General features: G+C 31.6%; 4 protein-coding genes across 8 annotated transcripts; 2 read left to right on the top strand and 2 right to left on the bottom strand.

Annotated features, from left to right (window-relative positions):
* Positions 1-49: 49 nt before the first annotated feature.
* Dcr-2 (Endoribonuclease Dcr-2) lies at positions 50-5910 on the bottom strand. 2 transcript variants are annotated; one of them, XM_070640143.1, is made up of 7 exons: positions 5640-5910; positions 4640-5526; positions 4214-4568; positions 1931-4139; positions 1079-1869; positions 406-1019; positions 50-265 (listed from the first exon to the last, which is right to left on the bottom strand). In XM_070640143.1, the coding sequence occupies exons 1-7, from the start codon at positions 5649-5651 to the stop codon at positions 259-261; spliced, it is 4875 nt and encodes a 1624-aa protein (XP_070496244.1). In that variant the 5' UTR covers positions 5652-5910; the 3' UTR covers positions 50-258. The 2 variants fall into 2 exon arrangements, with proteins under 2 accessions (XP_070496244.1, XP_070496243.1); XM_070640142.1 differs by having other exon boundaries at positions 64-182.
* Positions 5911-6568: 658 nt separating this feature from the next.
* On the top strand, positions 6569-8780 carry LOC139090185 (ribosomal protein S6 kinase-like 1). The gene is made up of 2 exons (XM_070639919.1): positions 6569-6895; positions 6959-8780. Exons 1-2 carry the CDS (start codon positions 6648-6650, stop codon positions 8760-8762), a joined length of 2052 nt encoding a protein of 683 aa, XP_070496020.1. The 5' UTR covers positions 6569-6647; the 3' UTR covers positions 8763-8780.
* Positions 8781-9689: 909 nt separating this feature from the next.
* On the top strand, positions 9690-14983 carry THADA (Thyroid adenoma-associated protein homolog). The gene is made up of 3 exons (XM_070639896.1): positions 9690-9810; positions 9873-14280; positions 14352-14983. The coding sequence occupies exons 1-3, from the start codon at positions 9765-9767 to the stop codon at positions 14872-14874; spliced, it is 4977 nt and encodes a 1658-aa protein (XP_070495997.1). The 5' UTR covers positions 9690-9764; the 3' UTR covers positions 14875-14983.
* A 287-nt stretch (positions 14984-15270) lies between these two features.
* Positions 15271-25621, bottom strand: LOC139090172 (uncharacterized). Of its 4 annotated transcripts, XM_070639899.1 has the most exons (7): positions 24551-25618; positions 24008-24034; positions 21860-22006; positions 20820-21780; positions 18761-20741; positions 18466-18655; positions 15271-18390 (listed from the first exon to the last, which is right to left on the bottom strand). In XM_070639899.1, the coding sequence occupies exons 1-7, from the start codon at positions 24758-24760 to the stop codon at positions 18361-18363; spliced, it is 3546 nt and encodes a 1181-aa protein (XP_070496000.1). In that variant the 5' UTR covers positions 24761-25618; the 3' UTR covers positions 15271-18360. The 4 variants fall into 4 exon arrangements, with proteins under 4 accessions (XP_070496000.1, XP_070495998.1, XP_070495999.1 ...); XM_070639897.1 differs by having other exon boundaries at positions 18761-21780; positions 24551-25619; XM_070639898.1 differs by lacking the exon at positions 24008-24034 and having other exon boundaries at positions 18761-21780.
* Between the last annotated feature and the right edge of the window lie 888 nt (positions 25622-26509).

Here is a 26509-nt window from a genome sequence, read left to right as displayed (position 1 = left end):
TGCAAGACATTTTATGTACTTTACAATTTAAGGAAACAAAATATTTTTATTATTTTTTTTGTGTATCGCTCACAGAGTCTTTTATTCTCGACAATTTAATAAAATATATTAAAATCAATATTGTATGAAAAAGCAGATAACGGAATTAATTTGATTATATCAATTCCAGTTGTGTGTCATCCCTAAAACATAAAACATATTTGAGTAATCAGACAAGGATGAGACTATATAATTATAACAAATTACTAAAAATCAGCATTATATGCTGTTCTACCATTACATGCTAAATGAGATTAAAATGTTCAAAAAGGAAGACAGCATGTCTGACATGCTTCATATTAAATATCAATATATAGTTAAGCACATAAGACACTGTCATAATTGTCTGAAAACTGAAATATTTACATTAACTCTGTTAAGGCCTTCTTTGCAGCAGCTTCTTTAGCAATCTTACGATTCTTTCCAAATCCTATAAAAATCTTTTCATCACCATTACGCATCTTAATCTTCAATGGAACAGCAACATTATCATCATTTTCAATAAACTCAGTTTTATAAAACTGTGGATGTGCAATTCCGCCTTGAAACTCGAATAAACGACGAGTAATTTGAATAGGAACATCATATATAAATTTATGAATTTCATGCTGCATCAATTTATAAATGACATCCCAAGTCTTTTTTAAAGACAAATTTGTATCTAGAAATACGGCACCAATAATGGATTCGAAGATATCTCCTAATGCTTTGGGAACTTCTATGGACGTTGCAATATTTGTGTCATTTTCTGTATTCATTAATTCAACTTGATCAGTTACTTCATGATTGTGACTTTGCTGGAAAATTACGAATTTTTTGATAGCTTCACTTAATGTATAGTTCTCATACATCATATGCTTATGGATGTCATTTCGAACAATAATACATGCTAGTGTAACATTATTGACGAGTGCTGATCTCAAGTCTGTCAATTTTCCCGGATCCATTTTAGGACAGTTTTCAAAAATGAAGGATGTGATCTAAATAAACGGAAATTTATATTAAATCCATAAAAAATAATAATTCATAGAATTCTTACCAAAAAGTCAAGAACAGCATCACCGAGAAATTCTAATTGCTGATAAGTGCCTGAAGCATTATTAGGATATGAAGCATGTGTCAAAGCTTGAGTGAGATAAATTTCGTTCTCGAATTTGTAGTTAATTTTCTTTTCTAAAGCCTGCTTATTTGTCACAGTCAAATCGCTTTCATGAACAATTCTTGGATTAATCTTTTCCGACAGTAGATTTTGTGTCTCGGGAAGAATTTTCAATTTTTGACATAACTTATAAGTTGCATCAATTCCGACACTTGAAACTGTACATCCAAGCAATGCTTCAACACAATCAGCAATAATTTTATCTCCAATCACTTTCTTATCAATAAATCCAATAAATGATCTGTCGATGGTTGTTGTTGACTCTTGGTCATCTCCATCAGTATCCATTAGAGCATTGCTTTTAAATAATCTAAGATTTTCATCATTCATCAAGCCATTTTCAACCTCAGAATCTGATAAGCTTTCAGTTACATCTAGTAAGGATGTCAGCATTCGTTTGTCATTTATCAAAATTTGTTTAAGATTTTCTGGTAATTTTGTGGCAGGAGCAAATGAAGTTTGAACATCAAATTGCGATGCATTCAAGATATTTGACAATCCAAAGTCATTTCCGATATAATAAAGATTTCTATTGCTGACCATTTTGCCTTTCAATGCTGTCAAATGTCCTTCATGCCAGTTATCATGCGTCTTATACAAGAACAATGATGCAATGAATTTAAGAAATCCGTCACCTAATGCTTCATATCTTTCCATGTCAAATACGTCATCTAGATTAAATATAATTTTAATTATTTTAAAATTTAGGAATATAGCTAAAGGTAACCTTACTTGATTTTGCTGTTGTAATGACCTTAATTAAATCCTTTTGTTGAATACAGCTTGATAAGTTATTCAAATCTAACAGTTTGATGTCCTTTCCAATAATTCGTCCCGTTATAGATGGCAAATTATTGAATGTTGAACCATTTTTACCTTGATTTTTCAACATTTGTAAATGAGTTTCGGCTACTTCCTTATTACCGCCAATGAAATGGAAGTAATAATCAATATCTAAGTTTGTTACATTTAACCAGTTGCGATCTAAATCAATTGGCAAAGCAGATCTATCCCATGCCAAGTTAGCTTGAGTCTTAAAATTCTTGCTTTTATGACTGTCTTCTTCTTCGGTTTGCTTAAATCTTTTTAAAATATCCTCAAAATTATCCATTTTTTCTGGTGGATCATGTTCAGATTGTTTTAGTGTTTCCGTTCGTTGATCATAATCACCATAATCAACATCGAGCTTATAAATTTGTTGACCATAACCATTATCAATGCCTTCACTAATTAACCAACGTCGGAGTTCTTCAGCTAATAGCATATAGGTCATTCGATGACATATTGCAGGAAGTAAAGTTGCTTTTAGCCAGAAATCAGCTGGAAATTTGTAATTATGACAAATTTCAGGGATATACTCTTCACATTCAGTCAATCGTTCATATTTCTTCTGTTTACCACTAATTCCAGAACCAGGAAAGAAAAGTTTAAGATTCTTGCCAATTCCTTTTACTTCAATTAAAAATTGATCATTGCGCTGAATGTCCACTTGCCATTTTTCCTTAAAATATTCTGTGTAGGTCAGATTATTTGTGTCATTTGGAAAATTCGATAATGGTGATTTATGTTCATTAATATTAATTACGACATAATTTTGGTCAGTATATTGTCGATATACAGGATTAATGACCTTATAAAGATAGTCTTCAGCATTAAACTTCATATTATGAATTTGTGTTTTGGACATCAAAGTTGGCTTTTGAATTTCTTGAAAATCGTCAATTAGCTTCCAGTCAATTTCATTATCTTCATTTATAGGAACAATCAAGTACGATGATTTGTCCAATACAAAATACTTTTGAAAAGCTTTTAATATATCCCGGAAAATATTGATATGGAACTTTTGCAGTTTTCGTAAATTTCCTTCACTTTCAACGTCTGTGACTACTGGCAAATCACTTATTTCGCATTCAATCTCTCCATACGACTGAAAGAGTGTAATTATTGATAGCTTTGGTATACGCTTTGTTGTCAAAATTCCAAAAGTATTTTCATTTGCCAGCAATTTATGGAAAATCTTAAGTGCATTACTATTACAATCATCAAACTTTGGCTTAATACTAATTCTATAAAGATAGTTTGTTCCAATAATCGGTCCACAATTGCTTATTGCTTCAGGAATTTTGATGTCATGCAAACGAAGGTTATTCTTTGTTCCTGTCTTCTTTGGATTTTCATTTTGATATTTTTCCCAGTGATCAAAGTATTTTGGATTACATTCCTCAATTTTAATTTCACTGTCAACTGGAGTCAATTTCTCTGTCAAATTTCCATTGAAATACAGCATTTTGCAAGCTTTAAAAGCTGCATCTTGCTTTGCAACTTTAATATTTTTCCGAGGACTTCCAATAATTTCATCATTTATCATAGATTGTGTAGGGAAACTAAGATTAACGCTAAATGTACCATCATCGTGATTGATTCGTTGCCAATAAACACTGGGACTTGTAAAGCGATCACCGGGAAGACTTTGTGCGTATTGATTTAAAATCGGAACACAATTTAAAGCTGTTAAGCAAGCTCCTGCCTTTGTAAAGAATGGTTCCCATTCTTGAGCTTGTTCCTTTTTAATATCTTCCAAATTTGGCGCGGAACGATCAATTGTACGGCCGATCAGTTCCTTTTTCAGTGCAAAATCTATTTGTTGCCAAATCGTGAATTTATTGTTAAATTTAATCGCGCCTCCCTTATCAAGCATAACAATATATTTGCTTTCATCATCTCTTGCTCTTCCTCGCGATTGAACATAGCTCCGTGGAGTTTTGGGTGGATCGTAAATCATAACAAGATTACATGCTTGCAAGTCTATTCCTTCTTCCAAAACATTGGTACAAACGATAACATTCGTTTCCTTCTTTTCAAACTTGTCTAATGCTAACGAATTATTAGATGTACTTAAAATCGTTTCAATCGATTCAGGCATAGCATTGTTACGTCCGACCTGTTTTTAAAAATAATTAAATGTCAATGTTGATAAAATTAATACTTAATAATGTTTAAGAGTCAAATACATACAACAAAATCAGGTTTCATATTGAAATTTGGATTATCATGTCCATAGCATTTAATCAAGTGATATAAAATCTTTGCAGATGAGCGTCTTTCAGTGAATATTAAACACTGCATGTCTTTTTCACGATTTGGATCTTCAAAGAACTTTTTCAGCAGAAGAAGCAGTGTTTGAACTTTTATTGATGAATTTTTCATTACCGTTGCTGCATCCTTCTTATCAAAACCCATTTCACGTTTTAGATAGTTGATACAAAATTCAACTTCCGTTATGCATACTCCAACAATTTTACGGAATTTTTCTGTATCAGTAAATCTTTTAGTTAATTCAAGTTGTATCATAATGCTCATTAATGCCAAACTATTACAAAAAGTAAAAAGAATAAAGAAAGATTAATATCACAAAATAACTGAATAACAAAACAAACTTACTAGCTTCCATAACATCCGAGTGCTTCTGTTTGATACTCAAAGTCCTTAAATAAACTAATTAATTCCTTTATTTTTGATGGAACTGTTTCAAGTAATGTTTTTGGACTTATAGTTACGTAATTATTCAATTTGATAGGCTTCAAATATTCTTGAAGATTGGAAAGCTTCAGTCGAATTATTGTTAAACATTGATGAATAGGCGTAAATTCATAAGTGACGTAAATTTCTTTTGCTTTTGTTGAATATATTAAAACATTTTTACGATCGTGGATATTATTAACTGTAATAATTGTACTTTGATAGACACTCTCAAGCTGTTTTAGTTCCTCTGGAACAGTTTGAGGCTTAGTTGAATTGTCATTTCCAATTAACATCCCTGAAAGCCCAATTATTCTAATATCTTGTACAACATTTTCGTCATCCATAGCCTGCATTATTTGTCGATAAACATGTCCTTTTCGACCATGATGACATTCATCAAAAATAATAACGCTTATTGATTTCAGATCTATAAAAGTACGTGCAACTGCATCATAGAAGCACTGAGCTGTCATCACCAAAATTTCATGCTTATTCAATATGTCCAGCCACTCATCTGCACAATAATCATCAACATTATTTTCACCAGTTAAAACAGCAACATTAAAGGGCATCAAATCTTTTATACGTTCTGTTTGCTGTTTAGCTAAAGCGACTGTATTTACAAGAAAAAATGATCTCTTCCCACCATCACTATATGTTTGTTTCAGACTATCCGAAAAGTGCTTAATCACTTGAATTGCAATGTATGTCTTTCCAGCACCAGTTGGCAAATAAACGATAGAATTACGACTTATACAAACGTCGATAATGTTTCGTTGATATTCTCGATCTTTAAAATCGGCCGTCTGTTTAAAATATCAGAGAAAATGTTTATTTACAAATTATGCATGCATAACAATGCTAAGTAATAAGAATGGAACAATAAGAAGAAATTAAGAACACGTCATGCAAAACTTACTTGTTCACTCATGATTTTAGTATCAAGGCGTCAAATAGCATTAATTATCAAAAAGTATGCACTGCAGTGATTCACTTACGATAAGCAGTATAATCTTTAATCCAAAAATATTTTTTAAGCAAAAATCCACTAATTTATAATATTTTTATACAAATTTTTAATTATACACTAATTATATGTTATTAAACAATTAATTATGTAACACTACTTGAATATTATGATAATAAATCTATTTAAACTTAATTAACAGAGAGATTTCATAATTCACTTTATTCTTTCTCAAAGTCAACTAAATCAACTAAGTTTACCACATTTTTGCACAACTTGCTTAGATATAAAATGTCATTTTGACCAAAATTTAATAAAATTTAAGAAAACATCGTGATTTAAGTTTAATTATATAGTTTATTAAGTGCTGAACTAGTTGTTACCTTTGTGCTGATGTTAACATAATCAATTTTGATAGTTAAAGTGAATTTTTATGAAAATTTGTGCAACTTATTTTGGAACAAAACATCCAGTAAAATGTTAAAATGTAAGTAATTCTGTAAATTAAAGCATTTAGATCGATTTATATGATTAGATAACATAAAATTAAGGTAACAATCTATAAAAAATAACTTTGAACATAAAAGCGCGTGAATCATGCCTCTTTAATGTCTTTTCTGCTACTTTTAATTGTGTTAGTGAGTGCAAATCCACCACAAAAGTGATAAAATATGCAACTTCACCTTTAGTCACGTTGTCAATTTCATTAATTAATCATTTAAATTGAAATGAGATTCAATGCTCCTTTGCCTAATAAACGGATCCTAATTGATATCTAAGCATATTTCCACGTAATCTCGTTGAAATCAAGATTTATAATTTGTGGGGTAATTGGAATGTTATGGTATGGGCAATTTTAAGTGTCATCTGTTGATAAATTTTAATGTTTACAAGATTAAGTGCAATAATTTTTTTAGCTTAATATTTTGTCATTTTGCTGACAAAAAGTATGCATTTGGAATGGCAACTCTCGGTGGGTTAGTTCATGTGTTTAATATATTGGAAACACAAAGATTAAAGAAATATACAGCATATAAAATTCAAATGATATCCTTTCCAAAAAATGAGAGCTTATTTCAATCTCTTACAAAATTAACTATAATTAAGCGATATTCTGATTTTAAAACATTGGAAAATAATTTACTTACAACTTATAAAGGCTACAACTTTAAGACATTCTTCAAATCGGATAAAAACTATTTTAATAGGTAAATATTTCAAATATGGTGTACTTTTATCCTTATAATAACTTATTTTCCATGTTGTTCTAGATTTGATCCGGAAATTGTTGAACAAAGAAAGAGAACAATACTTGAGTATTTATATTACTGTGCTGAACATTCCGTACTTTATCGTTCACAATATTTTGTGAAATTTTTCGTCGATACATCTACTAAATGTGATGTTGAAAAGATTTATGATAGTTCAACATACACTGAGGAATCTCCAGAAGAGTCTATTAATTCATTAGAGGATGATAGTGAAACGATAGAAGAAGGTGTGGAAACGAATGAACTAATTGAAATTGGAGGCGATATTGATTATTATTTATGTGGTTACTTATACGATGCAGCTTTAAATTTCAGTCATGCTGTTCAAGAAGAAGCGAATTTGAGATATAAGCGATCATTTGAGCTTTATAAATTGGGAATCGATAAGCTATTGACAGGTGCAAAAAATGATACAAATGAAGCACGAAAGAGGATAGCAAAGACCAAAGCAAGTAAATATTTGGAGAAGGCAGAACAGCTTTATGAAAATTATATTCTTGAAGAACAAGAGAATGAATTTCTTATTGAGGATATTGATACGAAGGAAACACAAAGTATTGCATCACTTGAACGACCTTTAAATCACATGTCACGATACAAAGTCATACAAATAAATAAGAGAATAATGAAGGTTCAGGATCGGACAGATAAGAAAATTTACATATTAAAAGTGATATGGAAGACAAATTCGCACAAAGTTATTTTCATGCCTCAAAATATTCCATTTATGTGTTCCTTATTAAGTTATTTTCATTCCGAAAATGCCATATTTATTTTATTACCTTTCATCAGTGGTGGATTATTGTGGGATTATGTTAATTCCTACTCATCCAGCTCTAATAGTCAAAAAAATGTCGAGGAACTATTTGTTGATCCTCCAAAACAAAATAATGATACAATTTCATCAGAAATTGAGAATATTCCAAATTTAGCACAATTAGATGTAGATGTAAATGAAACTGATATGAAACCTATAGAAAGTGAGTGTTCAGATAATAATCAACTTAACTTAAATGATGATGTAGATGAATGTGATTTTATTACTCCTTCCTTTGATACACTTACACCTGACATCGATGTCGATGATCTTATGAAATGTAGTCAACAATTATTGAAATCAGTGAGAAAAACTCTAGAAAAATCAGTTGTTATTAAAACAGAAGAAGATTCCGACGAAAATCCACAAAATCATGAATCAGAAGCAGCAACAAGCTTAAATGATGATAAACCTGTCAACGATGATGTAATTTCAAATGGAGCTGCATGTGTTGATGAGGAGAAGGTGGAAGCATTCGATAGTATTCCTGAATTCATCTTAAAACGTTGGGCATCTGAAATAATCATAAGTGTCAGCTCTCTACATAAGAATGGAATCATTATTGGCGATCTCAATTTGGATAATATATTATTAGGATCTAATGGACATATTTTACTGACATATTTTCACCAAAATTATCGTAGCAACTTACAGCAGCTATGTGAATTAAACCAAAAGGCACTAAAGTGTTATTATGTTGCATTTGAATTTCCATTAACTAGGAATTCCGACTATTACAGTATAGGAGTAATTTTATATGAAATTTTCACTAGACATAGATTTTATACGTACCATCCAGGAGGAATATCTAAATATAATGAAATTCAATATGCTGATACTTGTCAATTGTCTGAACAAGCTAAAGATTTACTTGACATTTTGATTTTTAAAAAATTTGATCAAGATGCACCTTTAGAAAGCATTAAAGTACATCCTTTTTTTGAAGGAATCGATTTTAATGTGATTGAATCTTTTGGATATGAATAAACCTTTTATTGTACTGAATATTTAAATGTATAACAATTGTCTTATATCTATTTTTGGTGGACTCGCCTGATATGTTTTTGCATATGAATTTTCTGGGAAAATTTTTTATCACAGGATGTAATTGGACACATGAAAGCCTTGACTTGGTCATGAAGCTTTTCATGTTTTCTTAAATTTGAAAGACTTGAAAATTTTTTATTACATTTTTCACAATTATGGAGTTTTAACTTTGTATGGGATAGGATGTGTTCCTTTAAATGTGATGTCCGACTGAACCTCTTGTCACAGATTTCACATAAATATTTTCTAGTATGGCTATGGATTAATTGATGATCCCTGAGGTTACCTATTGTAATAAAGCTTTTACTGCAGATTTCACATTGATAATTTCGTTCATTTAAATGTGATCTCAAGTGATTCCTTAAACTTGTCTTGTGAGTGAACATTTTGGTACACAAGTCACATAAATAATTTTTTATGTTCTGATGAATTTTCTATAAAATTTTAAAATTTATTATTTTTTGCGATATTTTTAATTTACTTACTTACTTCATGTACTTTTAAGTCGGATCTTCGCTTAAAATATTTTGAACAATTTTGGAATTCACAAAGATGAATGACAGAGCTTTCATGCTGCAAAACTTCATTCATAAGTTTTTATTTATTTACTTTCCCTGAGAATTGTTTTTCAACAAATGCCCACATATTCCCCAAAAATGCCCAGTTCTGTTTTGAATATGCAGTTTATGGTTTATTACAGTGATTTTTAAACATTTTGAAATTTAAGGAATCAGGTATTTGAAGCATAATTAAATCGCGTAAAAATCTTATTCAATATTCATTATAGATCAAATAATCAAATAGTAAACATTGGAATCATAAAAACAGCTGATTACGGTGTGAATATTGTTATTCGCATTTACAGTCTTTACCTTTTGTTTACACCAATTTTGGTACACGTGAATTACTTATATTCTAAATGGTTTTGAGTGAATTAACGAAATGGATACAATAAAGCAATCAACAGTCGATAATAATCTGAGCTTAGGTAATTAAATCAATTGCTGTAAATTTGATCATTTTCAATATTAATTTTTATTTATTTTCTAGCCGCTAAAGATGTTTATAATTATCTTATGGACAACGGAAGTATAGAGGAGAAATTAAAAAGCTTTAAGAAATTCTTATCAAGTGTTAACAAGGATGACAATCAGCATATCCGTGATTTAATAACAATTTATTTTCTACTGCCATCAAAACATCCTGTGAAGAGCTCAATTCAATCTTATTTTAATCAAGTGACTGATGAAAAGCCTGAAGCAATCAAAATATTTATGTATGTCATCCAAACGCAAACTGAAGAGCATCAAACCAACGACCTAGTTCACGATTGCATGTTTGTAAATCATCTTAACGAATTATCTCAGAATTTTAAAGTTGCTTCTATTGCGGTTGGTCGTTCGTCACATAGCATCCTACCGTATATTAATAGACTAATTGAATTATCTCTACAACAACTTTGTACAGACTTGTCACCAACGAAGAAAAGTGAAATTAGTCAGATCGTGCACAATAGTTTCCAAGCATATTTATTCTTCATTCGTAGCTGTATTCAACATTCAGACAATGAAGATAAATTGAATTTTGTGTCTCATGTTGAAAAATTAACAAGAATATGCTCCAATATTTTTGAGCACAAAGATGTTAGTACTGAGACGAAAAATATCTTCTCTATGATCATAATAGTGAGGAACAACTATCTCAATAATAATAACCATTATTCAATCATTTCGAATGACATGGAAAGTCTAGACAAGCGTTTAAGCTTAATATTTGGAGTTGTTCAAATTGAAAATGATGAGAGTCTTGCTCACATTGAAGAGTTCTGTAATATACTTGAAATGGCTTATTATAATAACTCAGTTGATAATGGCATGGTTTATACAATTTCAAGACTATTCATGCAAATTTTCAAGAAACTATCAATATTTAAATCAATAGACAGCTACCAACAAATTAGTGCTGTACTCACACCAGGAATTTCAATTGCTTTTCTCAATTTAAATCATACTATTGAATCAATTAGATATATTTCGAAGGATACAATCAAGAATGTCATTGAATTAGGATCTAAAATTTCGGATGGCTCAAGTCTCATTGAAAATATTTTTGAGAAGATTTCTGCATTACCAACGGATTTGACAGCTTCTGTTGTTGGGTCCATTCACTCAATCATATCTGTTAAAGGAATTTTGGAACGGATTCCTGATTTGTTAGAAAGGATAGTGACATCGATTAGCATGAATAAGGAGAACAAAATTAGCTGCTATATTACTCTATCTAATAAAGCCTGCAGTGAATTTTCATTTGAAAACTGGTATGAAGATTTCATTCGACCACTTGAAGGCAGAATTAAAGGCAAGGAAAATACCCAAGAGGAAATTACACTTCTGAAGGAATTAATGCTCAAGTGTATTAAGAAAGAGAAGAAAGCAATTGAAATTCTACTGAAAAATAGAAACGACTTTGATAAGAGATTCAACTTTATGATACTTAATTTAGCTAAGGAAGAAGGTCTTTTAAAGGCAAGCACAGACGATGACTCGTTGTGGAGAGGAATAATTTCTTATAGTGAAATAATGAATGCAATGGTCAACATAGACATCGACATTAGATTATCTGCACTTTATCTCATAGTTGATACCAAAAAAGTCACTGACAGATTCTCACAAAGAGAAATTGAATGCATTCTGTTCTTCTTCGAACATAATATTGGACTACAAATTCCATCCACTAAGCAATCTATGATTGGAAGCATCAAGAAGATTTTCGCAAGATTAAAGTCCACTATACAGTATATGATGCGTAAGAACAAAGATCTAGTGAATGGACAGTTGGATATATTGGTGAAATTCTGTGAATTCTCAATCAGGAACTTAAATAGTGAAGCAAATTACTCAAGGCGAAGCTTAAGCTTGATTCTGCTGATTAACATCCATGAAATATTAAAGGAATATTTTCCTGATGAAATCGCGAATATTTGGACAAAACCTAAGTTTGATGTTCTATATAGCATGTTATATGATACATACGAATACAATAAGGATAAAACTCTAGAAGTTATGGGCTACATACCACTTAATGTGATAAAAAGCTATTCAGATGTATCTTTTGAATATTTGGAAAAGCTTCATAAATCAATCAAACCAGCTGATTCCTCAACAGCATCTTATTTAATGCTGTACTGCATCAAATACGCTAGAATTGAAAGCAAAGATTTATTTAGTGACCAACAGTCATATTTATATGAACTAATTACATGGTGTGAGAAACAGCTAACAGATGCATTAGAAATCGCAGAAAAATCAATAATTGTAGCAGCAGGAAGTAATCCAATGTACGGATTTATAAGCAGCATACGAATTATTATTAGCAAGATTAATTTTAATGATATTAAAACTTGCAGCATGTGGAAGAACTTCTTCGAAAGATTAATTTTGATTATTAAACGCTTAACAAAAGTTGCCGCTCCAATTGTTAATGATTCATCCCCTGAAGGAATCTATCCTAATGAGAATTTTCATTTACTTATTAATGATGAAAATGAAATTTATTTAAGCAATATTATTCAGAATACTACGTCACAGATGATTCTCCTGTGTGCCTGGAGAATTATTAAAGAATGTTCCTTACTATTTGGAGATTTGTCAACTAAAGCTTCTTTACTGTGTGGAAGTGCCAATGAATTATATTCTGTAAATCAATTACTAGACATTGGAGATCATTTTTTGGAATCGCTTACAAATATCAAGCATAGAGGAGCTTTTGAACAATGCTACAGTGGATTTTTACAATATTGCTATAGCTTAACAAGCAGTCATTGCTTTGAGTTGCACAATCTTCCATCTAAAATTATTAAAAATATTTTGGGATCAATGACTGAAAATTCAGATGACTTGCAGGACAAGAAGCTGATCAGGATGAAGAACTTGTGTTCAACAAGACGAAGTGCTGGACTTCCATTTATCATGCAAGCACTTCTTTTAGCAGAAATTAAAATTTCAAAATATGAAAATTTTCATTTTACGATGAAAACTTTATTGGATTTGGGAAGATGTGGAAGTGAACTTGAAGCCAGAATCCACTCACTGAATATATTGAGAGTACTGTACAAATGTAAAGAGCTGAACGACGTAATTAATGAATATATTAGTGAAGGCATTAAGATTTCAATCTTAGGATGCGCATCTCGTAACTGGTCCGAAAGGAATTCCTCAACTCTTCTTTTCTCAGCTCTCATGATTCGGATATTTGGCGTACAAAGAAATAAAGATTCAGAAGAGATTGACATAAAAAATAAGTTGAGTTCTAAAATCTTCTTTCTACGATATCCTGAGCTTTATGACTTCTTCATGGAACAATTGAGACAATCGTCATCGTATGTCAGGAAACAAGAAATAGATCCGAAACTATTTCCTCTTCTATTGATATTGAATAGACTATTTACATCCAATACTGAGAAATGTGAATCAAATTTGAAACTTGTTGATTTCATTCCAATGGTGACAGCTTGTTCTGGATGTGTTGATTTGAAAGCTAGAATACTCTGTGCGAAGTTTGTGGCACATGTAAATCCTATTAATGGAATTATTCCACGTATTGTTTACAACATAGACATTATAAATGAATGCATTGATTTGACATCAAATGATAAACATGCACGACTTTTGGAAATTCTATATCTGTTGCAAAATGTTCCTGATTTACAAATCAACCAAATGTTGCCGTCAATCATGAAAATTCAGAATGACCTGTTCGATCTGCTGAACTTATTTAAGCATCAAATCATTTGCTTCACAACTATTCTTGATTCAGTCATCCACATATTCCAGACTGTATGGAAGTACCAATTTAAAGAGCTATTAAGTTTGGAAAAATTGGATCTTTGCTTTGACTTTGACAAATCTGCTTATTTTGGTATCCATGCAATGCAGTCACAACTTTTAACTATTAAGCTAATTCAAATGGCATTGACAAATGACACAAAAGCATTAAGCATGTCCAATTCAATAGATTATTATGAATTATTACAAAAATTAAACTGCATCATATTGATATTTAATAATGCTGAGAAACGGAAGGTAATAGCTGAAGAATATGAGATTGATAGAAGGATACAGTTCTTTGTAGATAACTTATCAGCAGATATCAGCAACAGATTGAGGAATGAACTATTTTTGAATGAAGAGTTTAAAATTGAGGTAGAAAGACTCTCAAAACACAAAGACTTTGTGCTACAAGCTCGTTCATTTGAAATTTTGAGCTTGTTGTGTACAACTAAAGTCTACAACGAGACAGAAATCAATTCAATGTTGAGCAGTTCCTTGAGTAAAAATGATGACTATAAAATTGCGATACTAAAATATGCAAAAACATGGATACAAGAACATGAAGACTTTATTGATATTATCGATTGGAAAGTTGCAACAGAACTTTTATATTCTTCTTATTTCGTTAAGTAAGCATAGCAAAATAATCACATAAAATATTTTTTTCATCATAATAAAATCTATCCATTCTCTTTTACAGAATATCAATTATTGATTTACTTAATGCTGCGGATGGAAATTTATGTAATTTTTCCTTACGGACGACATTTTATTATTCAACTATGATTATCAACTTACTGATGGATGATGACATTGAAATAAGCGCAGAGGCATCGAAAATTGTTAGCAACATCATTGGGATAAATGAGATTTATATTGGCTCTTATGCTGTACAACTATATGTAAAGTTTTTAATGAAAAACTCGAAATTTCAAATTACCGACAAAGTTTTCATCTTCCTGTTCATTCTGTTTAATGAAGAGAAATTGAGTTTGGAATCTTCAGATAAGGATATTAATGAGTTTCAAATATTTGAAAAGAGTGAGTCAAATAGTACAAGAGAATGGTTTGTGATGCGTGATATTATTGTATCAACAATTAAGGATGAGATGTGCAATGAGTTGGATATACCAAAATTAGAGGAATTCTGTAAAATTACAGATCAATCTGTCGATTCTATTGAAATGAAAGAATTAATAACAAAATTAAATTTATCGACTTAAGATGTATAGATGTTTTCATACAGAGTATGCTCGACCATACGGAATTTCGTATACTAATGTAAACAATAAAATTTGTAAAATATTGTAAAATTGGATTCATTTCAGGCAAATATAGCTTTTGTTAAGCAGATTAGCATATAATAAAGCATTTACAATACTTCTGTACCAACAAAATTCATTTAAAAGTAGAAAATTTTGCAATTTTTAAAATTTCAGCAATTTTCTTTCGTAGTGTTAGTGTTTAAAAAAAATTCAAATTTTTGACTGTTAAAAATGATCGAATTTTTGTATGAACGCATCCATGTATCTTGTTATCGACTTATGAGTTGATTTAGAGCAACAAATTCACTTTATTCATTATTTTTCATTTTTTTTATTCATATTTTAACGAGATAATTTTTTTTAAGTGATTCATGTAAGATTTTAAAGGTTTTTTTTTTTTTGAAAAAATTTTGAGACATTCAGATTGAAAATGATAATAAAAATACAATAATACGATTTTTTCTATATGTAACAAAAGGATTTCATCATTATTTTTTTTTTTTTTCAACTATACAGTACTTTATTGCTTCGTGGTGAACAAATTTTATTCCATAATCATCATAAATTTAGTCATCGATAAACTTTGTCTATAACGAAATTATTTCTTCTTTTTTTCTTCTTAATCGTCGTATTGTTTACTGTAGTATCATACTTTATATATATTCATCATTTATTTCATTCCTTTTTTTGGCTACAAACATTAAGGCAAGCGAGTAGATTAAAAAAAGAGAGTTGTAATTACAAAAAGAAAGGGGTTTTCTTTTGGATAAGGAAAAACGTTTTCCACTTAGGAATGAAATTTTCATTTTCAATTTTCATCAATGAATTTTCAATCAAGCAAAAGCATTCTTTGTTTTCTTTTCTTTTTTTTTTGGAAAAATAACTAGGTTAACTAAATGGTTTTCATCACAACGTGTTTCAATTTTTTTTTCATATTTCTTTCTTCAATATATAATCTTTTTTTTTTTTTGTATAATTTTTATTCTCTAATTCTTTAATTTTAATTTATGAAAATTTTCCCAACATTTAAGAAAATATTTTTTTTTCTTCGTTAAATTTTTTTATTTTTGAAATTTTCGAGTCAAGAATTAGTTTGAACTAATAATGAAATTTAAAATTAGTCAATTAGGAAGCAAGAACCATCAACAAAATCATTCAAATGTTTAGTAAGCTCCTACGGGGATGTTTGCTTATTGAATATACTAGGTACCATAACTGACAAAGAACGTGCCCTGGAGAGATTTCTCACCTCAAATAAGCCAGATGAGCATCCATGCTTGTAAACAATGTTCTCAGTTTAGTTTGTTCTTGAGAGTACGCTCTTTGCCTGCTCACTTATTACGTTACGCTGATGGAGGTGGTATTGGCACTTGGTATTAGACAACCAGCGATAGAGCCTCTTTTAGACACCAACTGATAAAGGCCATGGATCAACGATGATCTGTACGTTAATCGAAGTAAGGAAGTAAGACTCAGGAGTGAGGAGAAGGGTTAAGCAGCGAAACAGCAACAATGGTCTAGTTGGTTAGAAACAGACTTGCAAAACAGGCAACTTTCACAGGCAAAAACCATACAATTTCTTAATTATGTGTCAAAAAAATTGCCTGTGACAGTTGCAAGTTTTGCAACTATGGATAGGAAGTCGGGCAATCAACTCAAAGGTCCCGGGTTCGATCCCATGGAAATTCTACTTAAATTCGGGTGCTTTTTTGCTGTTCTGGTCACACCAACTCCGGTTTGAGTATTCACGACACACAAATTGTGGCTAGGTACGTTGCATTGATATACCCTGCGTCATGCAGCGTTATTAGTTGGAAAAAGGCAAAAACGTCCATTAGGACAAAAACTGTCATCACGTGGAAATTGGGTTATGGAGGGGGAGTGGAGTCAAAAAGGTCGATTCTTCACGTTACGTAATAAGCAAACGACCCTCTAAGGATGAAATAATTTTAAAGAATAAACAAATAAAGACCTTTATTTTGTTTGTGAGTTGCTAGAAAGGCGCTTTTTGCCATGTCAAATTTTGTACCTTTTAAACAAATTGGGGCTTCATAAGCTTTTATCTACTCGTACACTTTATTTATCTAAAAAAAAATCTATTGATCAGACTGTCTTATTTGGAATAAAACCTTAGAAAAAAGTTATATCTAGGTTCTTTATGTCCTCTTTGAACTAAGGATTATCTAGACTAGATGTAAATTTTACTTTATTAGTGAAATTATGTTAAGTCATTCCGACAAAAGTATAAAAGGATGGTCATGAAGATGAAGCATGCTTTTGAAAGAATTTTCAGCTTTATGCCTTGATAGCAACTCAATTGTTTTTGGATGTACACAAAAATTGTACATTATTCCTGAATAAGAGAGAATTTTTCGCAAGAAAAATCGCAGACATGCTGCTTATTCTGAACAAATTTTCTTTTAAACAGTTTGATTGATAAGCCAGAAAATGTTTTAATAATTTCCATCATTATCTGCTATAATCTCTTATTTCAAAAAATGTTTTTTTAAGCGTTCATGTTCATGATTTTGAAGAGATTTTTAATAAATTTTTTTTTGTATTCGACATAATAATATTCAATTGATTCATTATATTCTTTTTAACTATATAGTAGAAGAAAATATCTCGTACAACAATTTTTAATACATTTTTTATTTCTTTCTTCAAGGGCTGAGTTCTGCGGTACTGGCACGGTACAGTATGGCATAGTATGGTACGGTATAGGTGCACACCTGGTATGGTACAGTGACACACCTGGCTAAGGTACATTGTCACACCTGGTATGGTACAGTGAACAACCTGTTATGGTACAGTGACACACCTGGTATGGTACAGTGACACATCTGGTATGGAACATCGATACACCTGGTATGGAACATCGATACACCTGGTATGGCAAAGTTCTATTCCCGTATCAATGTTGTACCGGTGGTACGGTATAGTGGTAAGATGGTACAGTAGTGGTACATTAGTGTACCTGGTATGACAAATGGTATGCCTATACCGTATCAATGGTACCCCGGTGCACTTGGTATCGAAAAGTGGTATACCTACACCTAATCAATGATATACCGGTGATCAATTGTTGCAGACATACCACTTTGTCATACCAGGTGTACCATACTAGTGGAGTACCTATACAGTACCATACTATGCCGACCCATACCCTACCAATTACCGCAGAAATCGACCCCAGGAGATAATCATATTTTTTTTTATGAAAGTAAAGATTCACTTTTATTAAGATCATTAATTGTTTGATAAATTTCACGTCCTTAGTAAAATCTTATTCATTCAAAAAAAAAAAAAAAAGGGAAAGTCTTATCTAAAGATTTATACTCATTCTCATTTTATTCTTTAGGATTATTAATATTTTTTTTTTCTTTCTTTTTATCATTATTACTAAACTTAATAACGAAGCGATTTATGGATGTAAATGTATGTTTATTTATGCAAATCGGGTGATTTAATGTCCTAAATGTATAAAAAATGAGAAAGAAGGAAGGAAATGTAAAGCTTTATGTACTTCAGTCTTTTTATTATTATTACCTGTGAGATAATACTTGATCGATTACTATGTCCACCAAATTCAACAGATAAATCCATACCAAATGGCTTATCTAAATTATTATTGCTAGCTGCCCTATTGTTCTGAACTGATGTATGATTTGACGATTGTTGCAGTAAATAATCATTAGATTCATCATTTTCTAAACTGCAATCTAAAGATGAGTCAGTGCTAAAAATTAATCGGGCAATAAGCCATTTTAGGGATAGATATAGAGAAAGAAGAACAAAAATGACGTCTTCTAAAGACGATCTTATTGGTTTTAAATTTCTTTACCTCATCGTGCTGTGTCTCTCGACATTATCATCAATTAATGGCTGAGAGTCATCCGATGGAGTTTTACCAGTTTCATCACTCACAGACTGCTTATTATCGCCATCTTTTTTTGATTCGTGACACTCACATTGACATTCCTCCGGTGATACATAGTGTCGTTGATGATGACTATGCTTACTATTGTGAATCTTTTCACTCGGCATATCCTTATTTAATGGAATAGTTGTAATTTTCTTCGGCTGTTGACGCTTTTCCGGAATATTTTCAAAATCAATCCATTTGCTTGTTAGTGATTTCTTTGAATGGGATTTAACTATTGGACCTACAGGTGGTTGATGTTGCTGAACATTATGCTGTTCACCATCTTGACTTGAGTTTGATTCTTTACGAGTTCTTTCCGTTTTTTTTGAACATGTATTTTGTATTCCTTGTTCAGCAAATTCTGTCCAACTTTTATTTGATAGATTTGACGTACGTCTCGTCATAGCTTTTTGTTGAACTTTTTCCTTACTTTGTTCCGGCTTATGACGTGGTAAACTTATTCTCAACTTTTCACCCCTAATGAGATTTGCATCAGTTATATCACTAGGTTTCTTTTCGCAGAAATTATCTAATGATGTTGGATGTATGGGTGTAGTTGAGCGAGGACGTTCAAGTGGTATTGTTATAAGTTCCGATTGTGTACGTTCCTTAGTTGGAATAATTTTAATACCACTTGATCGCTCCTCGGGTAATGTAGTTGGAACATATGGTAATTCATCATCAAATGACTCTTGTAATACTAAACCAGCACTTTCGTGATCTTCCATAAGTCTTGATACACGCTTATGTATGCAACCATCAATGTCAGATTCACGATCTGATTCTGATGAAATTTCCATACGTGATCCGCTTGATTGGTGATGTAAAACATTCTCATTTATTGTTTGTGTAGTTTGTGGTTCATAAGATGTTGGCGATGCTTGTTGATACTGTGGTATTACTTGAGGAGTTATTATTTCCTTCGATGTGTCACGTGGCATTTTATGAAGAAGCTCTTCAGATGATTCACGCTTTTTTGAGAATTCACCAGAACTTCTTTGTTTCCTCGTAACAGATTGAGGTCGTGAGCCCGAATCACTCTGATCGGAACGAGATCGCACAGATGTTGCTGTTACCTTCTCTACCTCACTCGATGATTGATGCTTCATAGTGTTTCGGGTAACTTCCTGCACCTTCGTTCCGCATTCTTCGTTTTTTGGACTTTCAAATACTGATGCTTGTTCTGATAGTTGACTTGATTGACTTTCAGTTTTTGATAGACTCAATTGAGTACTGAATATTTGCTCTTCACTTCCACTACCTATTTTTGTACTAAATAAAATATGCTTTTTATGACGTCCTTTTTGTTGTTGATTTAATGGTTGATTTTCATTTATTGTATCGATGAATGATGGAATGACTGGCTTCTCCGGTATTCCATTTTTTGATATAATATTATCATGTTTTGGTTGTGAAGATATGACAGTCTCTTGACTTTCTTGAGAACTGTGTCGTTGAACTTCAACACTCCATAAGCTCGAACCTGCATCACGATCCTCTATTACCTTACGATTAGGTAATTCTTGAAGTTCGAGTTCATCAGTACTTTGCATTTTCTCTATTTGGGCAGTGGGCGCAATTTTTGGCTTTATATTAAGTATAGTTTGATTATGCGATGTTATTTGTGATTGAGTATGCGTTTTCTTCTCGACATCTTGAGCAGCTATTACGATAACATCACTTACATCCTTTTTCTCAACAACAACAACATCTTGACTTGTCTTTTTCAATGCACTAAATTCTTTCTCTTCCGGCGGTGTATGTAATGGTATAAAAATTACATCAGGCGTATCATAATATCTTAATCTTGGTTTATCTTTCTGATTCATTGACGACTTTTGCTGTGATTGAGATGATATCTTTTTAGATGATGATCCTTCCTGTACAGAAGATGATGGTTCTATTAATTGGGAAGGAGACGGATTGCGATTAGATTTGAATAATGTCAATGCTATTCTACTACTAAAACTACTCTTACTTGGCGATGGAATGGGTGATTTATCATTTAATTTATTCTTGCCTGATGGTATTGTTGACGATTTTGATTTAGTTGTATCTCCAGCTGTTGGATCTTTAGATTTAAAAAATGAACAGAATGAACTTTTTCTTGATACAGATGTTGATGCTGGTGATGGTGAACGATTGTCTGTTGCATGTGCCGATGGGCTTTTACGACTAAGTTGATTACTTTCTTCCTTTTTTGCTAATCTCTCTTTCTTCTTCTCTAATGGATCTGTAAATTCTTTTTCTTCGATTACCTTCTCATTTGGACTTATACCATTATCCTCATATAAATGATCCGGTTTTAATTTTATTCTAGTATATTCAGTTCCCTCAGGTGTCACACCGATAACTTTCTTTACCAAACCACTTGATTTTGTTGATTTCTCCAACTGCTTTTGATTGATGGCATTCAACCTGACTTTCAATGCTTCAATTTCTTTTCTTCTTTGTTCTTTAGCAGCTGCTCGAGCTGACTCAGCCGGTGTCATTGACGTATTCGATATTTCTTGAATTTTTTCTTTAGTCGTCTTTTTTGGTGGCTTTACTGCAGACATTACAGACTCTTTTACCTCAACACCTTCCGCAAGTGCCACTCTCGTTGGATCACCTCGTCTAGCTAAAATAACACTTTCAATATCAGCAGTTAGTTGCTCTATACTTCCAGCATCGGAAGTCGGTTCTATTGGTTTTGGTCCACAAAATGATGTCTCTACTAACATCTTATGTGGTGAAGGCGATCGTGAAATACCAGAAGCACCCGACAATCTACTTACAGCAGATCCTTGGCTTCCAACACTAGAAATTCTACTTGTTCTACCTGATGGATTCAAAAATGCTGCTACCTCTGAGCTACCCGAATCTTTACGATTATATTGGGTGAGTTGCTGTAATGTTTGAGATTCATCAAACTTGAATATCATTGGAGCTCGTGGGACCTTATAGGGGTTTTTTTGTTATAAAAATAATAATCATTAATATGAGTAACTCATGTCAAATGTATTTACAGAAACTTACTTGCGCTGATGAGGGTTTTTCACACTCAGTTTGACCTTTTTCTTTTTCCATGAAAAATAATTCTTCCGTAGAGCTTCGTAATTCGTCAGCATCTTCTTGAAATAGCTCTAAGCAACCAGATGCTTCTTGTAATGTTCCAGTTCCGACCTGAAAAATAATCGTTACCATGTTTGAGTTTTGATGTACTTTTTTTTGTATGGAAATGATGTATATTTAGAAAAGGATACAAAAGCATACTTTAATGAATAATTTATGCTGTATTCGCAAAATTATGGATGGATTCTCTGTCATTGTTTAATCGAGACACTTTTTCATTTTGTGAATTTAATTAAAACTTAGAATTATTAAATTTTTAACGGTTTTTGATAATTTAAATTTAATTGCTCAAATTTGAGCAAATTATTACTTAGTTTAAACCCCTGTTTTTCTTAAATGCTCACTTTGTTTTTACTTGTGAAAAAAGTGAGTGATAAAATCACAAAATATCTTAAAATCGCGGTTTTCATAGCCATTTACGATCAAAATTAATCAGGAAAATCCTTCTAAATATTCCAGGCGGTTATAGAAGGTGCGACATAGCTTCAACAATTTTCTATTTCTGTGGATCAATCAAATTTGATTGAAACTATAATTTTTTTTTGCAACTACTTATAAGTGCCATACTTATAATGTATATACACCCCAATCGTATTGTATGTAGGACATATTAAAATACATAAAAAAGTGGTATAAATAAATTGGCAGAAATAATGGTAAGAGAGGTAAAAAACCTTTTAATGTATTTTTAAACAAATGGCATGTCTAACAACACATAGTTTGGCTCCATTTTGTCCTTTTTCTTTGAAGGTGCTTGATGAAGGGTGAATGTCAAGTCTTTTTATTTTGCTTATTAAGCACAGCTTTTTTTTGCTTATTTTTAGTGACATTTTTTTTCTCGAAATAATGAAATTCCATCTGAATTTTGCGATTAAGCAGTTCTGAATGTGAATGTTGATTTTAAGAGAAAATTAAACTAAATGCACTACTGAAGTCAAATAGCAATGACATTCATACTTGCTTAAACAAAAATAATAAAACATGAAACATACCACATTGAAAAAAAAGCACAAATAACGTCTGGAATAGAACAGTCTGAACTTTTTTTTTTTTTTTTTGATAAATATCGATTTTGGGAAATGAATTTTCCACTATTACATAGGCCGATGATTGTGATCGGAAGAGGGAGACAGTATAAAGCATGCAGACGTTTCTGATATCATTGGCTGATTTAATCACCAATTTTTTATTTTTTTGTTTTGTGTTTTTTGGTCGTATGAATATGAATTTAAGAGATTTATGATACGAAAAATATACAACATATAGCATTGGGGGTCGTTCACTTATTACGTAACGTTGGGAGAATCGACAACCACCCACACCCCCATCTCGTTTTGAGATGTAACAATACTAGGATTCGTCTAAATATGCTTTCCCGATATCCAGGCCGGGACAGGGATTTCCCGGAAAGATCTCGTCCCAGAAATCCTCCAGGACCGGAAAATCGGGAAACCATGCGTCTAAAATTCCAAACCTGCAGCCTTGAAAAAACTATAAGATTCAGCCCAAAACTGCAGACCTATGATTCTTGGTCGAATCCTACAAAATATCAAATTGAGAGTTCGTCTAAAATTGCAGGTCTACAGCTTTTGACGAACTATAATCCCGAATGACACAAACGCAGATGGCTTCACAAAGTGTTTAAAACTCCGTTAAACTTCTTTAATCAATACCAAATGTAAACCGTCTCCGTTTAGCTTCCATATGACTGCCAAATATAAGCTGTTTTATTTTGGTATTAATAAAAGAGGTTTAGCGGAACCTTTAAAGTTCCGTGGCGAAGCCTTCATCATTAGTGTAGCTCGGGAAGGCACAGTACAAATCTAAAGGACTGGTGGAGTACCAAAATCGAGATTTCGTCTAGAAATGCAGTTATGCAGTCTTGGATGAACCATGCGATTCAGACCAAAACTACAGACTTGCTATTCTTAGCCGAAACCGACAATATCTCAAATTGATTCCCCCTCTCCTCCCAAGAGCATTACGTAATAAATGAAGTCCCATATACAGAGTTTTTTTAGCAAAAGTATGAAAGAAAATTAGTTTTTTTACCCATTCACATACGGTACCACAATCATCCTTATTTTTCATACATAATATAAAATGATGAATGAAATAATTTTATTAGTTCTTTTAAACGAAATATTTAACAAGTTGCACACATTTTGAAATATAAAGGAAAAATACTAAAAAAAAGCCAAGACTTTAATCAAGGTTTATCCTTTTCAAAATTGGCGCACCTTGATTGAAATCATAAAGAACAAGTTCATTGATATATGTTTAATATGCATAAAAAGAAACAATTCGAACTCAAAAAAGAGTAAATGACTAAACATAAAAATTAATTCCAAAAGAGAATTGAGAACAATAAACGAATGAAGCATGGTCGCTTAATTTTTTTACCATAAATTTCTATAAAATAGCTTAAACAAAAGAAAGGAAGAAGAATGTCAACATAAAATGTAGTTCTGCGACCTTGGTGTGAAAAATTGAATGATATTTGCTTCACGGTATTCAATTTTTATCAAAAAAAAAAAAAGAATGAGAAAGGAAAGGATGAAAGCATGGATAATGTGTAGCGGTTAATGTACATACCTGATCAAAGACATTTTCGGGTGAACTATCTTCATGGTAGGATGAGCTTGATGCACGACTTATGTCAATACGTGGAGTTAATGGTGCTTGTAATGTGGTCGATGTTCCCGTGCCAGTAGTTGATTCCTGGGATTGTTGACTGATATGGATTGATGATGGTTTAAATTTACTATGCGGAAAAACACCCGCTGGACCTCCCTTTGATTCCATAACTGTTTTTGATTTTCTTTTTTGCTGGATGTGGCATATGAGATTAATCCACAATGATAATTTTTTTTAGGTTAACGTTCCTCCCTTGTGGTTAAGGTCGGACCAACACTTCTTCCAGACTTATACAAAAATGTGAATTTATGACTTATTTTCAACCTCAACTTACTCAAATCGAAATGAAAAGTGCACACATTCTCAAAAAAATAATCTACAATGCTATAACATCGTTCGATAATTTCTATTTCCTTTATGCTCTATCCTTCACTTTCAGATTTATTTGTTTCTCCTTTTAATTCTTGTTTATTATTTCTTTAATCTTTTGTCCTTTGCCGTTCCTTGAAAATATTTTCTTTTCAAATTCTTCACACATACATAACTTAATTAATTAATTCTTATATATTTTGCACAGGATCTACATTTTCCAGATATATACTTAAACACGAGAGTTTCACGTCTATTTAATGCCAATAAAAAAAATTATTTTAACTTTCTTTAGAACTCATTTGGAAATAGAGTTTATTCACCCTCCTTCAATGCATCCACACTCTCATTCCTTCTTCTTCCTTCTTTTTTTTATTTCCCTTGACGTTCTATTTGAAAATTTTACACTTAGTTCCTCTACATTTATAGATTATGAAAAATTTCTTTTTTTGCAATTTTATGTACTAAACTTGATTTTTAATACTTTGTTAATTATTCATTCTATCCAACAAGCATTTTTGTTTAAAAGAATCATGAACTTTTATTTTTTCACTTCCATTCCATTCCTTGATGATGAAAAAAAAAAAGATTTTTTTTTATGCCTTTTTCTGAGCGAAATTTAACTGATTTAATAACTTTGATAAACACTACTAGTATAATATCTGTTTTTTTATGAATTAATTAACAATTAATGACACATAAATGCACAAAACGAATAAACTTAAAATTATTTCTTACTGCTTTAATTCAACAGCAAATTGAAACCTCCAGTCAGGAATGAAAAATTTTTTTTATTTCCCAACTTTTTTCTAAGCTTTTTCGATCGATATTTTGGAAAATTGTGACGAGAATTACTTCCAGTTACTCTCAATTTTACTTCCAGTGAGAGAATGTTATGCTCAGAGTATTAAATTCACATAAACAGCATGATTTTTTTTATCTCACACAAATCAAAATTTTTGCTGATTATAAACATTTATTATCAATGCATGCGTTTAAAGAATGTTATTTTGGATGCGTGAGACATTAAGCTGCTCTATTTAGTCATTGCATGCTAAAAATAACGGCAAATGACAAAAGTTTTCCTGAGCTGGTCATTCTTATTATTTTTCCGGCATTTTCTATGCGACAAGAAAAAAGCAAAAAATAAAATTGGCATCGATTTCAAATCAGAGTTGCAGAACTAGCACCAGTCCAGAGGTGCAAAACAAGGCACCTGTCTGTGATAGGCAAAAACCGTACAAATTCATGATCATTTATATGGTTTTCCTACAAATTATCTAGAATTTGTATAGTTTTCCCTGTCACAGACACTTTTTTTGCAACTCTGCCACAGTCACAGTCAAAAACCATACAATTTCTTGGTAATTTGTAAGGTTTTGAATGATTAACAAACCATGCACATTATTAAGGCAGCGAAAAAGTAGCAGTGGCGTAGTAGTTAAAGCGTCGGACTACCTTTCTAACGACCCGGGTGCGATCCCAGGGAAAGAATTGTCCAGATTCGGGTGCTTTTTCGCTGTTTCTAGTCACATCAACTCGGTTTGT

This window comes from Chironomus tepperi, unplaced genomic scaffold (genome assembly GCF_022539635.2).
Source record: "Chironomus tepperi strain 1889 unplaced genomic scaffold, CSIRO-AGI_Ctep_v1 contig_217, whole genome shotgun sequence".
Taxonomy (NCBI): domain Eukaryota; kingdom Metazoa; phylum Arthropoda; class Insecta; order Diptera; family Chironomidae; genus Chironomus; species Chironomus tepperi.
Note: the sequence above shows the minus strand (reverse complement) of the source record. Positions and strands in the feature narration are given on the sequence as shown.